Raw genomic sequence first — 14,770 nt, 5'->3', positions numbered from 1 at the left:
TTCTGTTTTCTGGCATGTTTCCCAGGAGATTTAAATAGGGGTTCACAGATTTCCGTGGTAGATGATTTACCCTGTTTTACAATACGCGACACAGTATGAACACTTAAACCACACGCTTTAGCCGTAAGTTCTCTACTATGTGAAAACACTGTTTCAGCACACACTTCTTCCGACGCTAAGTCCTTGAACTACGAATACACTTTAAAAATAAAATTTATCCCTTGTGAATGTATTATTGTACCCTTGGTACCTGTACTACTGGTGCCAGGTTTCGAGAGTGACATTATTTAAAATAAAAAGAACACACGGAACACACACTATTGCACGAAAGGACTGTATTTAATCTTTTCACAAACTGTTCTTCGTGGCGCACGAGTGAACGATAAGCGAATAATTTTAAACCGGCCTTGCTACGAAAACGCTGAACTCAAAGTGACCCAGACTTTCAATGTTCGAGAACGCCCAGAACAATGAAGGGACATTGTTTATATCGAGACGAATTTAACACCCACAGTTTTCTCTAGACACAACTCAGCTGCGTCAACACGGTGGAAACGAAAAAAAAAAACAGGTGGAAAGACATGAAAGGTGAAGTTTCCCTTGTTTCTTCAAGGAACGATAACTCCGGCTGTAGGCGACGGAAATTCATGGGACTTGGACAGTCAGGTTCAAAATGTCTTTCCCCATTTTATGTTGAACCTTACAGTGGTGAGTTTTATGAAAACTTCTTGCGCGTAAGAAAAATACAGAACACGGCTTTTAACTTCCGCGCCGCAGTCTCCTAACCGTAGCCGGACCCTGTGGCCGAGTGGTTAGCACATCGCGCTGCGACGCCAAGGTTCCCGGGTTCGAATCCCGCTCGGGCTTGGTTGTTTGTGAATGTCCAATCATAAATTTCATCATTTCATCACTCATCCCCATCTTCGCAAATTAGCCAAGAGGCACAAAACGCGAGGTAAAATAAACTAAATCAATCAATCAATCTCCTAACCGTACAACGTTGCACTCCTGCCATTGGCTGATCGCCACGCACACCCTCTTCGTGGCCCCACCCGATATCGCTTATAAAAGCGTGCGTCGTATAGCTCTATTTAGACTCTAGAAGAAAGCCCAACCGGAAACCTTACAACATGTTTGAAGCTCTCTAATCTGTTGATATAATAAAGTATCGACATGTACAATGTTTTAAGATTTAACAACGTTCTTTTCGCTTTATCAAGTTTTTTGATGCAGTTATCGGCTGTAATTTGCCTTCCAACATCGTATAAAGAGGCCGTGTTTTGGCCATTTAGGGCGTGACTGGTTTTATTTTAAAAAGCCAGCACATGGAGGCACTTTAGTCCTAAATAGTTCAGTCAACGTGGTAAAGTACTCTCGTGCATTGTTTCTCAACCGCCGGGCCCTCATATCAACTATACCGAGCTGCGAAATGTTCTGCTGAAAGTGGTTGACAAATAACACAATCCCAATATCACATTTGAGTTGTTAATTTTTGAGTTTTAAGTCCATTTTATGCAGAAACAGACTAATCAGAACTGGTATCGAACCCAAGATCACTTAATTACAAGGGGACGACGTTACCACTTCGTTATCCATATTTTTTTTTAATATTTGTCAACAATCCTACACGTAATCAAACTATTATTACTCTTTATGAGTATGCTAGAATTTATTTATCAATATTGTAATTTCACGGGTACATGTTAATTGATGCATAAAATCTTAAATACTGGAAAGGTATTTACGAGGAAAATTCTTGGGCGGCTACGGGCATTGACTTTAGAGAAAGAAAAAAAAACGGGACATGGTTTCACGAAGGTTGAGAACCATTTCTCTAGTGTTCAGGTCTTGGCTTTATCCTGGCTTCCAGTCTAGCGTTTACAGTTTGAGGTCAGTGTACATTATTTCTCCGTTTCTCATGCACAACATGCCTCTCCCGAGTTTCAATAATTTGCACAAATTTTGCAAAGCGATTTATACATAACAATGTCTCCAGTGTTACTAATAAACTGCTAATGAAATTATATCGGTATCCTAATGCTAATTGACCAAAGAAACAAGTGTCTCTTGCCGCGTGCAGCTTGTCTCTTCGTTGTGAAACTCTCGTGTCGCTTGGGAGTGTATTTCCTTACTTCACATCGCTTCTCTGTCAATTTCGACGACAAGAAAGAAATGATGATTTCATTAAAATATAATAATATATAGTTTTTGTTGGCGGTTAGCAGTTGTACTCTGACTTGAGGAGAGTCTCGTTGCGCGGCAAGTAGATCCTAATTTCGCCCACCTGATGTAGTCCGTACTAAACAGCATTGGTTTCTTCTATTTCACGGTTATAGTGGGTCACACGTGCCGCATGATTTGTAGAAAATAACATATTGAAACTACACGAAGGTGCTTGTGTTTCCACGCAAAAGCGTGAAAGCAGAATTAATGGAAGGGTCTACCTTAGGATCAATTGCAACCTGTCAGCTATCTTGCTGGATTCAATATGAATCTCTTGCACAATGGTTTGATCATTTTACATCCATTGTAAAACCCCGACAAGAAGATTTGTTGTGCTAATTCTAGATGGACATTATTTCCATACCCGAAACTGTTAAATCAAAATGTTAAAAATAAATGCTTACTGTGTCATGCATATATTATTATTATTATATATTTCTTGTTATTTGGTTTCATTACTTGTAACTACTTAGTACTATATCTGCATCTATTAAATTACGCAATGAGCGAAATTTTGAGCCTATTTCCAAAATGGCCAGTTTCGAATTGTTTTGAGAAAATAAAGTTCTCACATTGTTTGGCTGACATTTTTGTCATATCCTTAGTTTAATGTTTGCCGTGTTTAGAACAACACTTACTTACTTGTCATGTGTAGTGCAGTATATTTTGAGTGAAATTTTAAAGAAGTGGGCGAAATTTGGGTACTTTCTCCTATATTTGTGTGTGTAAATTAAGATCTTCCTCCCTCCCAGTCTTCAACGATTTCTCACCCTGGAGAAAAAATAAGCTGGTAAAAGATCAAAACCTTAATTCAAAAACAAAAGCGGAAATATACATGTGTGTAATTGTTTTGTATTCGCACATTAACTTTACTGAAGCAAAACGTGCAAGTTATCTTGATTACCTCCAATAAAAAGATTTTTCTTTACAGTACAGAGACATGTAACTAAGTACACACAACACACACAAATTCTATTTTTTTAACTGCGTTCTCAGTCCTTATCGACCAAGAAAAAATAGACATTATATCAATCTTCAGCGGCCTTCGGATTGAGAAAAGCTGAAAAGTCTTGTGTCTGTCATTCGTTCATATCACCTGACACTCAATGATCCATTTTCAGAGCTATTCAGAATATAAATTGTCTTTCTTATCTGTTAATTAAACAGTATTCAAGGCTATCTTTCAACTGCTCTGATTAATTAATATGTATAAGCAATATAACGACATCCAAAGAATATAAATTCGTTGCTGACGCATCTGAAAGCTATGGATCATCGCTGTGAGGAATGTTAGAAGTACTTGAGAAACTGTGGCTTAGATAAGAGACCCATTAATAAATCTTAGGATAGTTTTGGCTCATGAATTACTAACAGTGATCTAAATTAGCGATCGCTACACGCAAATACGACTAGAAGTTTTGGCTTTTGACCTGTAAAAATTTCAAGTCGCCAATTTTGGGGAATAGACTCAGTAGCGACAAGATAAGGGATGAGTTCAACGGAGAGAGCGGCTCACGAATGTATCACCCGGCACGTCTATTGTTCTACCCACAGTTCATAACAAAGCCAGAACTTCTTTTAACATTTGAAATATGTACATAAATATTTAAGGAAGTATGTAATAAGTATGGAGTAAAATATGTAAAATGGCTCGAATATGTAGCTTGCAAAAAGTTGTTGCAAATTCCCACTCGTGTTCCATTAATTTTTGTACAACGAATTGCAGTCAAACATTGAATAAATACCATCAAGTAGCGATTAAAATATTTTAGATTTAACAAATATGCACAATTTTTTACAACGAAATAGCATTACTCACTTTTATGAGCAGTAAAAGAGTAAAGCTTTGGTGACAAAGTCGTTCACTAATTGTTCTAGTATGTAGTAAACTGCAAATGGTGTTAATTTTATAATTTATAATTTTTAATCACTACCAGAATGGAAAATACTGTATACGTCTTTCATACATTATTTTTATCTTTTTGAGTATAATTTGACGACTAAGTTTAATGCATTGGGAGCCAAATGGCGCTTACACCGATATCGCAAAGGGTCAAGAGGTCTCGCATTAAAGTTATGATTAAAATATCACGATTCTCAGTCCGCTTTGTTTCGTGTGTGGCCAAGATTGCTTTCCTAAGAAGTAATAAAATAAATGAGCTGGGGTACAAGTGTAACTTTGGAAGCCATACTGAGCAGGCTTATCAGTATAATGCTAGTAACCACAAGACCCAATATGGCTCCTGAATTACAACGACTTGAAATAAACAAAGACGCGCAAACAATATTTTCAATATGCTTGTAGTGTTAGGTACGAACAGTTAACCTACAGTCAGCGAGTATTTGAAAAGTAATGGAGTTTTGAAAACTTTGGAATGTTTCATGTTAAATACAATTACTGTATTACTGGAGGAAATACTTGATGCAGGATTGTCGTATTCTTTGTAGTCTAGTAAATCAGTAAGCACTGATAGGGAGAGAGGCATCCATATTGTATAGGTAAGTTGAACTGAACACAGAAAGCTGTGGCCTCCCCGTCGTCGCCTTGTAATCAAGTGGTCCCGGGTTCGATACCCGGTGGAGGCACATATAGTGGTTCGGATCTCACATTAAACTGTAGGTCCACTTTAGCAATTCGCCTTACTGTGCATAAAGTGGACTTAAAACACCAAATCAATCAATCAATGATTACAAAGCTAAACCCAACGATTAGTAAATTATCCAGAACTGTGTAGGTGTAACCATACCAACCTTATTTAAAACACACACATGTATGTATGTATGTATACATTACGTTATAAAAAGTAGATCAGTTGCAAAAAGGCTACGGTCTTCTGTCAGAATCGACAAATCTGAAAACTGTCTAATGAGCCATTAAGGAAAACGTAAAGGGTCACGACACAGGACTTTCCGTCGTTGCCTTGTAATCGATACCCGGTGGAGGCACACAGTGGTTCGGATCCCACTTTAAACTGTAGGTCCAGTTCCGATTAGCCTTACTGTGCATAAAGTGGACTTAAAAACACTACCTCAACTCAACACGAGACTTTCTACGATGTATCCTTGAAACATAGGCTACCAAATTACATTTGGAAAAAATGTATGCATATCATTAAGGATAAAACGGACAACTAAGCTACACTATATATACCCTGTTCCAGTATCTCTGGAGCACGGGAACGAAAACAACTCTCTGAGCAAGTAGTGACGCGAGACCAATGAACACGTGAGAGGGAACTCGATTCCAGTTACCAGCCTTCGCAGCAGCGAGTACTGCTTCGCTCTGCCCACTCGATTTCCTTACCTTCTCTGACGCTCTGCGCAGCCTTGTTCCAGAGATAAATAGGACAGGCTATATGTGTGTTGCACTGTGAAGGTATGGGTGAAATATGTCGCTCAATAGAAAGACTCTAAACATCTATTGCACCCTCAACGATGCTGTGTGTTACAGAAAGAATCTAACTGTTTTCATAACAAAAAGAGCTGCCGAAATGCTATGGCGCTAAACCTTGTTTCCATGTCTAATAAAGCACTCAAAAGTTATTTTGAGTACTTAATTTCAGGCTTTAAAGAGGGCGAACGCTGAATTTTAGACTTCAGGGGGTCAATCGCCAGTTTTAGGCTTAATTGAGGGGCGATCGTTCAATTGTATAGACGTCAGGAGGTCATTCACTATTTACTCGCATATTAATTGACGATTTGCTGTTGGTTTCAGAAATCTCGTCCCTCACCCTTAATCCGCCTATGCCTGAGCGAGGCTAGTTCAAGGGAGTTGGACTGCACAAGCCGACTGCAAATACACAGAAAACGGCAAGGTGGTAAATTCCATTACGCAACTAATACAAACATGGCTATTAAAAGCCTCCATTTTCATCCAATGAAATTCTCATCTGCAGCAACAACGGTGATACCAGCACTTCCTGTTACTTCCCGCCAAATTCCCCGAGCGACGCGAGCTTGTTTTCGGTCACTTCCACTTCACTCTCTCCATCCTATTGTTACATTACCTGCAGGAGGGCACCACTTCCGGGATGCAGAGGTCCACCTATACTTCTCATTTCCTGCTCTTAACAAGCACTCGGTGGAGAAACTGGTCGCATGGAACTTGCGGATTTCGCTACAAGACCAATCTATAATCTATATGGAAGCTTTAGCTGTTCCCTTGCCCTTTTCTCCCAATTAACTTATCGGGCGATGCATCTGTGTATGTCCATTATAAATCATAATGCTCCAACACCAGGAAAAAAATGCTCGCTAAATTCCTGAAGGAAAACAGACATTAAATTAAATTTAATATATTACTGAATTGAATTGTCTTTTTATTTGCTACAGAGCGAGATTCAGCCTCGGGCTGCTCTACCACCTAACTCTGGTGACTGAAAGTTACGATATATATATAATACTGAAATCAAATATATATAACATAACATGAATGAATTTGACATAAATGAAAAATAAAAAAAATTTAAGAGAATGCAATGACAGATACATTAACACACACACACCTGTACATATGCAATTTCTAAATTGAGATTAAAATAGTATGAGCACAGGTTGAAATATTCCTTGTGTCAGATAAGTGTTTGCAAAATACATGTTTTTACTTTACTTGATTCCTGTTGCTTATTCGTACGAGCTAATGCTCAATTGTTGTCTTTGCAATAAAAATAATACGACTTGTTCTTTGAAGTTTTTGGGTGTTGTAGCAAAAGAAACATAATGGGAAATAGCATTCCAAACCTTTGCAGACCAGAGGGAGAAGAAGCCTTCGAAACTGACAGCAGAGTGGCGGCGAATGTCGATTTTTCGCCGACTGGTTGTTATCATGCTACACCATACAGTAAAGGCATCAAGTAAGCGATAATAGTTAAGATAATTATTATTAATGTTTGCAACAACTATTAATTAATGTCATGGACGTCAGGAAAAGGGGGGCAAGGGGAGGATAGCAGCCCCTCCTCTAGAAAATTAGGGCAAGTTTAAAATTACATATTTCATATTAATTCATTTCAGTCACAGTAATTATAATTACTTAATATAATTAATAATTGTTATTTACGTGAGACAACTGACGACTATGAAGCAGTTTGTTTTTAATCACGTGACATTCAGCCATTTTCTTTCCGCTTTTAATTTTGCTTCGTTGCAACCCCCTCCCAACTGGAAAAATTTGCTTGCTTGCCCCTCCCTGGAAAATCTTGTAGATGTCCATGATTCCTGTTATAATTGGCCTGGCATGACATTACATATGTGCATAACTATTAGAAAATATTAGAGTCCTCCTGTAGATAAAATAATTAGCTACATGTAATAACATTTCCAATGTTAAAATTTGACTATAAAATAATCACAATATCCCAAACCCTCTAAAACTTTTTTAATGTTGAAGATCAAATTAAGTATTATATTACTTGTCTAAAAAGTCACTACCAGAATTAATTTTATAACTTCATTAAAAGTGTGTTTTTGAACTGAGAAAAAGTATCTGCAATAACAGTTTGAAACAGTACCTATATTCACCAAAATGTGCATCATTATTCCGATATTCAGATGTACAAATATAATGATCGATTACAGAAAAATTTGTACTAGAACCTTGTAATAAGAAATGCATCACAATTAAAATAAATAATATATTTATGCCATTTAATTTGTAAAAATTCACAATTATATTCACATATGCTCCTAACAGCTCATCAATATATAGGTCAGAGGGGTAGTCCGATGACTAAAACATGCAATGAGCATAGTTTTTAGTAGCATCATCACCAGATTATGAATTCAATGATCTGTGATCATTCCTCACTTGCAAATAAATTAAGGTAATGTGTTTACCAAAATATTCAGTAAAACTTTTTTTCTTTATTGAGTCCAACCAAATTTGAAGCACGTTGGGACCTGAATTACAAAGAGAGAATTTCATAAATGCCTAACACAAAGAATTTCGTGAACCTTAAATTGGAAAACATTGCATTTGTCATGACTCCAACTGAGGAATGGTGATTCTACAAGTTAAGGTGTGTAGTTTTCACCACTTCCTTGATTAAATCAGGGGTACAACACTTCTCTTTTTAAATAATAAAAAGGGTATCTGGATAGATTTTATTTTCAGAGTACAAACATCTGGGTTTTCCACAAATAACAAAAATTGTATAACGTTAAAAAATAAGCATAGTAAGTCACATGTTTGCTAAATGTGGTGTTAGTTCAAAAATGAATATGGTCACCTCTAAAACCCACACCCAAACACCGCCAATAGTGACAGAAATTATAAATCTACAGAAACCATCTCAAGCGACATGTAATCTTGGTCTCAAACTCGTATCTACATTCACTTCAACGTGCTATCATGTAGCATCCAGTTGTTTCGGCATGTTTCTTTGCTGTGCTTTATAGTTACATTAGAAAGTTGTTACAAAACATTGTAATACAGCATATACAAACAAGTGGATGTAGAAAAGTAATTTAATAATGTGATAAAATATAATAATGTATACCGGTACATGTAATTCATTTAACTTTTGTGGAAATTAGAAAAAAAAAAGATATGTCATTTTTGACTTCATAAAATATGGTGACACTGGATGAAATAGGCCACAGGTACTAAACAGAGGATAGAGTTCAACTTTGGCACATGCCCTCTACTTCAACTCTTCACATGCAACTAGACACAAATGCATGTAAGGAATGATGTATGTAAAAAGCTCATAAAGTACGTAGATTAAAGAACAAACACAATTGAACATTCATGCAATAGCTGAGACTAGAGTCTAAAACATTCAGACGCAAGATTGTGAGCTCAACGCTAAATATACTACACTACTGAGGCATATAAACTAAACTCTAATTGCAGAAATAAAAGGCAAAAACAAAAGAAAAGGGAATAAGACAGGATATGCCTTCTGAAACATATCTCCTATTGGAATCCTCTGTCTTTTTAATTTGATCATTCTGTTTCTTAACAAAAAATGGTGTCAAAATATAACTAACGAACTACCTAACTCTCTAGCTTTCTTAAACCTGAAGGTCTATGGCTGAAGCAACACAAGCCTTCCATCCATCCCTATCCTGGGCAAGATCAATCCAATACCACTGACCGTGGAATATTTGACATAATTTATCGATAGGCTGCTCAGATGCAAAAGAATATAAATAACAGGTACACATACTTTCATCCACACTCACGAGGAAATTTGAAATTTCCTTACTTTGGTGTTTCTCTATTCTAATCATGATGATAAAGAGACACTAACAAAGAAACACATATGCCCAGGGTGAGAAACAAACCTGTAACCTACAGAGACTATCAATGAGGCAGCCTATAAGAGATCTTGTTGAATAGATAGGTTCAAGTGTGTACTCAAACACTAATGATTTTCACATGAAAACTGTCCTGGCGAAGAACTTTCGATTTGAGTAATACTTTCCACCTGTACTTGATGTGGAAATTCCCAGGATGAAAGGAATATTGGTCAAGTTTGGCAATAAATTGGGAGATTCTTGTATGGTTCAACTGCTTATGCAAATTATCTGAGATGGGGTGATGCTTTATGCATATTTTGATACGTGTCGGAGGGTATCTTCACTCCCCAACTTCAAACATTGCTTTTCACATACTTTTCATTACAGTTCGTACTGCAATTTTATTGCAACATACTGCAAACTTTAATTTCCCTTTAGCATTCAACTTAAATATTGCTTTTTGCAAATGTCTGTCAAAACAAAAGCAGATTATCCCTTTTACTTAGGTTACATTTTAAAAATGTTTGTAAATCATAGTTAATATCGAGGCAAACTTATCATGCCTGTCTACGGATCCAAAAGGTCTATATTTGTAGGTTTGCATTATTGCAAATTACTTTCATCTAATCTTATGATTTCACACAAAACATTTGAATAAGTGCATGGTTTCCTTGTGTTCTTTGAGTTCACCTTATGCACAGAATAATGCTAATCAGTACTGGACCTACAGTTTAATATGATCTACCATGTAATTCTACTGAGTATCGAACCAAGAACCATCATGCAAATTATCAGAATTGGGATGATGCTTTGAATCTACCATGGTGCGCTTAGATATCGAGGTCACCTAAAGGGAGAAGTCAACAGAAATAGATTGAGAAGGGCAACAATATTTTGTTAATGGTAGACACGCCTCTATTCGACATGGACACCAGGATTGATAATTAATTAAAAGTTAAGTTAATACAGGGTTAACATAAAAACACAGAATTTCAAACCCATTTGGTACCACCGCTTTGGATAAAAGCATTGCCTTCTTTGCCCCTCCCTAGGAAAAAATCAACAACATGTGGTTGGCCATGCATCTATAAATAAATTGCATGTGGCATGTCCCTTTCAGGCAGAGGTACTACAGGGGTTAGAAAGACAACTGTCTCTCAAAATATTCCTAATCCTCGTTGAAATAAAAAAATTAAGACCATAATGAACTAAAATCCTCTCCCCTGATGCACAACTAATGAGAACAGAAAAGTGTAAAATTCCTAATGGCTTTTGGGAATTCTTTGCATATGTATATTAATTTTAAAAGAAAATATAAGAATGTGGTACAATTCAAAATGGAGAAGGTACGATACCGCATCAAAAGGAACAATACATACATTACAAAAACAGAATTTGATGGAATTTTGTTTCGCTTCCCGATAGTGCTCGAACTGGAGAGTACAGGGAGATGCTACCCCCAAGCTAGGTAGGTTCCTTTGCCTAAAGCATCACCCCACCCGTTTCACTGTCAACATGTTGAACCGTACAAGCATTCCCCACATAGGAACTTGAACTTCGAGCACAAATTTTGCAACATCCAAGGGATTCGTGGAGCCTAGGTGAGAGTTTTCTGAAATATGTTATGTAAATAGTAGGGAATATCTCGCGTGAAATGTGAGGGATATTACATGCAATAATCACCATTCGAGCTTAACCTTTACAAAGTATTAATGTTACTTCTTGCAAAAATTGCACTGAATAGCCACGTTGATGACGCACCCATAATGTTTGAAGATCAAACACCTTACTGCAAACCGGTATGGAAACAAATATCGAAGCAACGCATGTGTAAATCGTTTGTTATACTTTGTACGACCATCTCCTCACTATACTTCGAAGAACGAATTGCCATCACGTTGACGTGTAATCGGATGACAATACACAGGACACACGATTTGTTATGATCGATAAAGTTACAATAAAAGAGGAGGGGCAACAACATTGCAGGTTTTAAACGAAGCCTTGACAGCTGCAAAGTAACTGCTTCAGCAAAGATACAAGCAATGCTAATACACTCCAACTCATGTAAAAGAGAAGTAAAAAGAAACTAACGTAAGTTTCTGCTCCATACAATACAATATGTATCTGCAAACACTACAATACTGCAACATTAGGCGCCATCTTAAGATAAATTCTCACAACTACCTTTGCTGCTTGAAAGTTGTCCTGCCTCAGTGTCTCCACAATCTCTTGTTCAACTCTGGCCGGTTGAGTGACCGACGACCGAAACCCATCTAACACATTCTTAAAGGTGAACCTCTTCATTTCGCAAACACAAAACTACCGATCTCCATTAATTATCGCCGCTTCATAGCTAGAGCAGACCCGTCACTACGTCCACATCCCATGTACACCTCGTCTGCTACACTGGAATCACTGCAGCAAAGACTCATGGGCAATCACAGGTAGTTGGAAAATAACTCTGGTAACAAACCGATTTTGTACAGATAACACGTCCTTCGGATAACAAATATATTAAAATGTTTTCTAGAAAGTAACGTAAGGTGAAACTATAATATTGTTTTGAAGGTTAGCTTCAAAGTACCACGCAGACATGGGACTGCGGTATATGATGTCAGATCAATACAAACCCACTTCCTGTGAGTCTATCAGCTGACAGGTCCATGATTCCCCGGCGGATACTACAGGTGGAGCGCAAAGCGCAACGGGAGGTGTGTCGTAAGTAAAGGTTTGCGTCATAGATTGTGGTGATAGAAATATTAGTCTGGGCTAAATACATATTATGCAAAACAAGCATGCGTAATGTCTTGAAAAATTACAGACTTTTCCTGTTCTTCTAATTCTATCGACAAAGTAAACATAGTGGCAAAAGTCCGAAACGATACACTCGTTCAGACTTTGTTGAACTGTAAAAGAATTGGTAAGCTATTTAAAATTTTAAAAAACATAATTTTCCATGAAATTAATATTAGTTAAGTACTGAACACTCGGTGCGTAACTTTTCCGCTTTTAATAACCAGTCGCAACGAATACAATCGTGAAATTTATCAAAGTAAACAAACAAGCCATTCTTTGAAATAATAATAAAAAAAAAAGTTCCTTGCCAAGAGGGCTGGAGGGTGTCATAAACCCTCTCTTTGGTTCAGCATCTTTTCAATGAATTTAAATGCTGGAGAAATGGGAAATTATAGGGCTCTTTTCTACCCTCTTATATAATTTATGGTACATTACATGTACATGATTCAGTACATAAACTATCGTTATTCTCCAAAAGTTCATTTAGGACATTATTTTATAGTATGATTTTTCTTGCAGAATGTGTTAGATCATATGGCAATAATAATTCATAATATATTTTTGAAACACACAGGAGCATGGTAGTATTCGTTCTTTTAAACCATTATATTATAATGATGTGACGGGTTACATAAATTATAAAGAGTCAATCTCAAAGGAATGCCAGGACTCGCACTCTTCAGTGATTAAATCGTAAGGGTAACCTTAGTGTACTGTTAATTGCAGTTTTCTGACCATCTTTCCAGCTAAAGTTTACAGTTTTACCAATACTTTTGTTTTTGCTCCTTCAAAATGTTAATTGTTGTTTCTTATCTGTGTATTTGTTATTGCCTATATATTAGTTTTGTATATTTCTTGATTAAAAATAATAAACAGCTCTTTTTCTTACAGGTTCCTTTTTCTTACAAGTATCCAATGACAATTTAGTAAAAATGATTCATCAAACAATTCAGTCATGTATAACAAGCTTAAAGGCAGTTGGTTCTCTTGCCTTTTATCAAAATAAAAGAAAGTTGAGGTAAGTATATAACTAGGTAAATATGCGATATCGCCCGAACGGATTTCTTTCAAATTTACAGGAGAAACTACTTACTGAAATCAGTTTCTGTAGCATTGTCGAAGTTCTTCGAGGTATTTTCTCTTGCAGAAACTGAAGACTTCACCATAGAATGCTGCAGAACAAGAAATAATCACTTGTTATGTAAGGAACTTGAATTTTCTGTAACATTATGCCATTGTTTCCATTATGTACCTGCAGATGGTGCGAGCGTCGAAAGTCACGCGGTCTCGCCAGTGTATCCACACGTGCCTTTTTTTTTTTATGAGATTTTTTTTTTTTAACTATACTTACCTAACCTAACCTTGCCGGAAGTGGTCCGTGGGGCTATCCGTCAATGGTTCGTGGTGCTATCGTGAATGGTTTTTGGGGCTATCATGAATGGTTTTGGGGGCTATCGTGAATAATTTTTGGGGCTATCCGTCAATGGTTTGTGATGACATAATGAACACAAAAGTAGGTATTTTTCAGTTAAAGAAGTTGAAACACTGCATACCCACTCCAAATCGACAACACATAACCACAACGTGCAATGATCCATGACGAGTGCATGCCATATTGTCTGTTACTCAAGTGGAACAAGGATGACAAATAATGACTCGTAATATGAAAAGTTGACACTACTTTATGGGAAAAGGCATAACTTCACGTTAAAGAATGTTCCGCAATGCAGAATAGGTAAGTATCAATGCTAAACTTAACGAAATAAACGAGTGATAGGTGTTCGGGCAATATTGCATAGTTACCTATAAGTAGCCAAGGAACTTTGAATTACACTGCTCGCCATTAAAATTGCAATACCCAGAAGGAAATGAGATAGAAACACGAAACTTGGCAAATATGTAGTTCATAATAAGATAAGAAAATGATTACAGTTAGAGCTCGGTGGTGTGACATGTGACACGTAGAACATAGTTGCATAACCCCAAGGAGCTAGTAGGGTGTACAGCCTCCACGGGCGGCAATAACTGCTGCAACACGGCGAGGCATGGACAGAATGAGTCTATCGATGTCTGCTTGCGGTACGGCATCCCAAGCGGCTTCCACACGGTGCCAGAGGTCTTCAACATTACGTGCCGGAAACCTGAGTTGGGCCAGCCGGCGACCCACCATGGACCAGACATGTTCAATTGGCGACATATCCGGTGAACGTGCTGGCCAAGGAAGCAGGGGCACGTGGTTAGCTTCCATAAATGCGAGGACATTCCTTGCAACATGGGGGCCCGCGTTATCCTGTTGAAAAGTGGTATTATGCAGTGCATGGATTAATGGGACAGCAACAGGGGTGAGAACCTGTGTGATGTACCGTTGGCTGTTCAATGTCCCTTGAATGCATACGAGACGCGAACAAACACCTATGGCGATGGCACCCCATACAATGATACCCAATGAAGGCCCTGTGTGATGATGCATGATGCACGCGTCATGAAGCCTAGTGCCACGGTGCCG

General features: G+C 37.5%; 2 protein-coding genes across 10 annotated transcripts in view; one reads left to right on the top strand and one right to left on the bottom strand.

Moving 5' to 3' along the window:
- The window catches only part of Tomosyn (syntaxin-binding protein tomosyn), a 476,384-nt gene extending 464,274 nt beyond the window's left edge, over positions 1 to 12,110 (bottom strand). For all 5 annotated transcript variants that reach the window (XM_083123931.1, XM_083123933.1, XM_083123935.1 and 2 more), the window contains exon 1: positions 11,653 to 12,110. In XM_083123931.1, coding sequence (XP_082980057.1) covers positions 11,653 to 11,772 — 120 coding nt within the window. In that variant the 5' untranslated portion in view covers positions 11,773 to 12,110. The remainder of the gene's footprint in view (positions 1 to 11,652) is intronic.
- Positions 11,834 to 14,770, top strand: part of Coprox (oxygen-dependent coproporphyrinogen-III oxidase) — a 42,382-nt gene continuing 39,445 nt past the window's right edge. The window contains exons 1-2 of one of the 5 annotated variants that reach the window (XM_083123940.1): positions 11,834 to 11,912; positions 13,156 to 13,282. In XM_083123940.1, the coding sequence (XP_082980066.1) occupies positions 13,197 to 13,282 (86 nt within the window). In that variant the 5' untranslated portion in view covers positions 11,834 to 11,912; positions 13,156 to 13,196. The other 4 variants (XM_083123936.1, XM_083123938.1, XM_083123937.1 and 1 more) reach the window with 4 other exon arrangements.

This window comes from Lepisma saccharinum, chromosome 6, assembly GCF_977018435.1.
Source record: "Lepisma saccharinum chromosome 6, izLepSacc3.1, whole genome shotgun sequence".
In the NCBI taxonomy this organism is placed as follows: Eukaryota; Metazoa; Arthropoda; class Insecta; order Zygentoma; family Lepismatidae; genus Lepisma; species Lepisma saccharinum.
The sequence above is the reverse complement of the archived record's forward strand: the minus strand, read 5'-3'. Positions and strand labels throughout refer to the sequence as shown.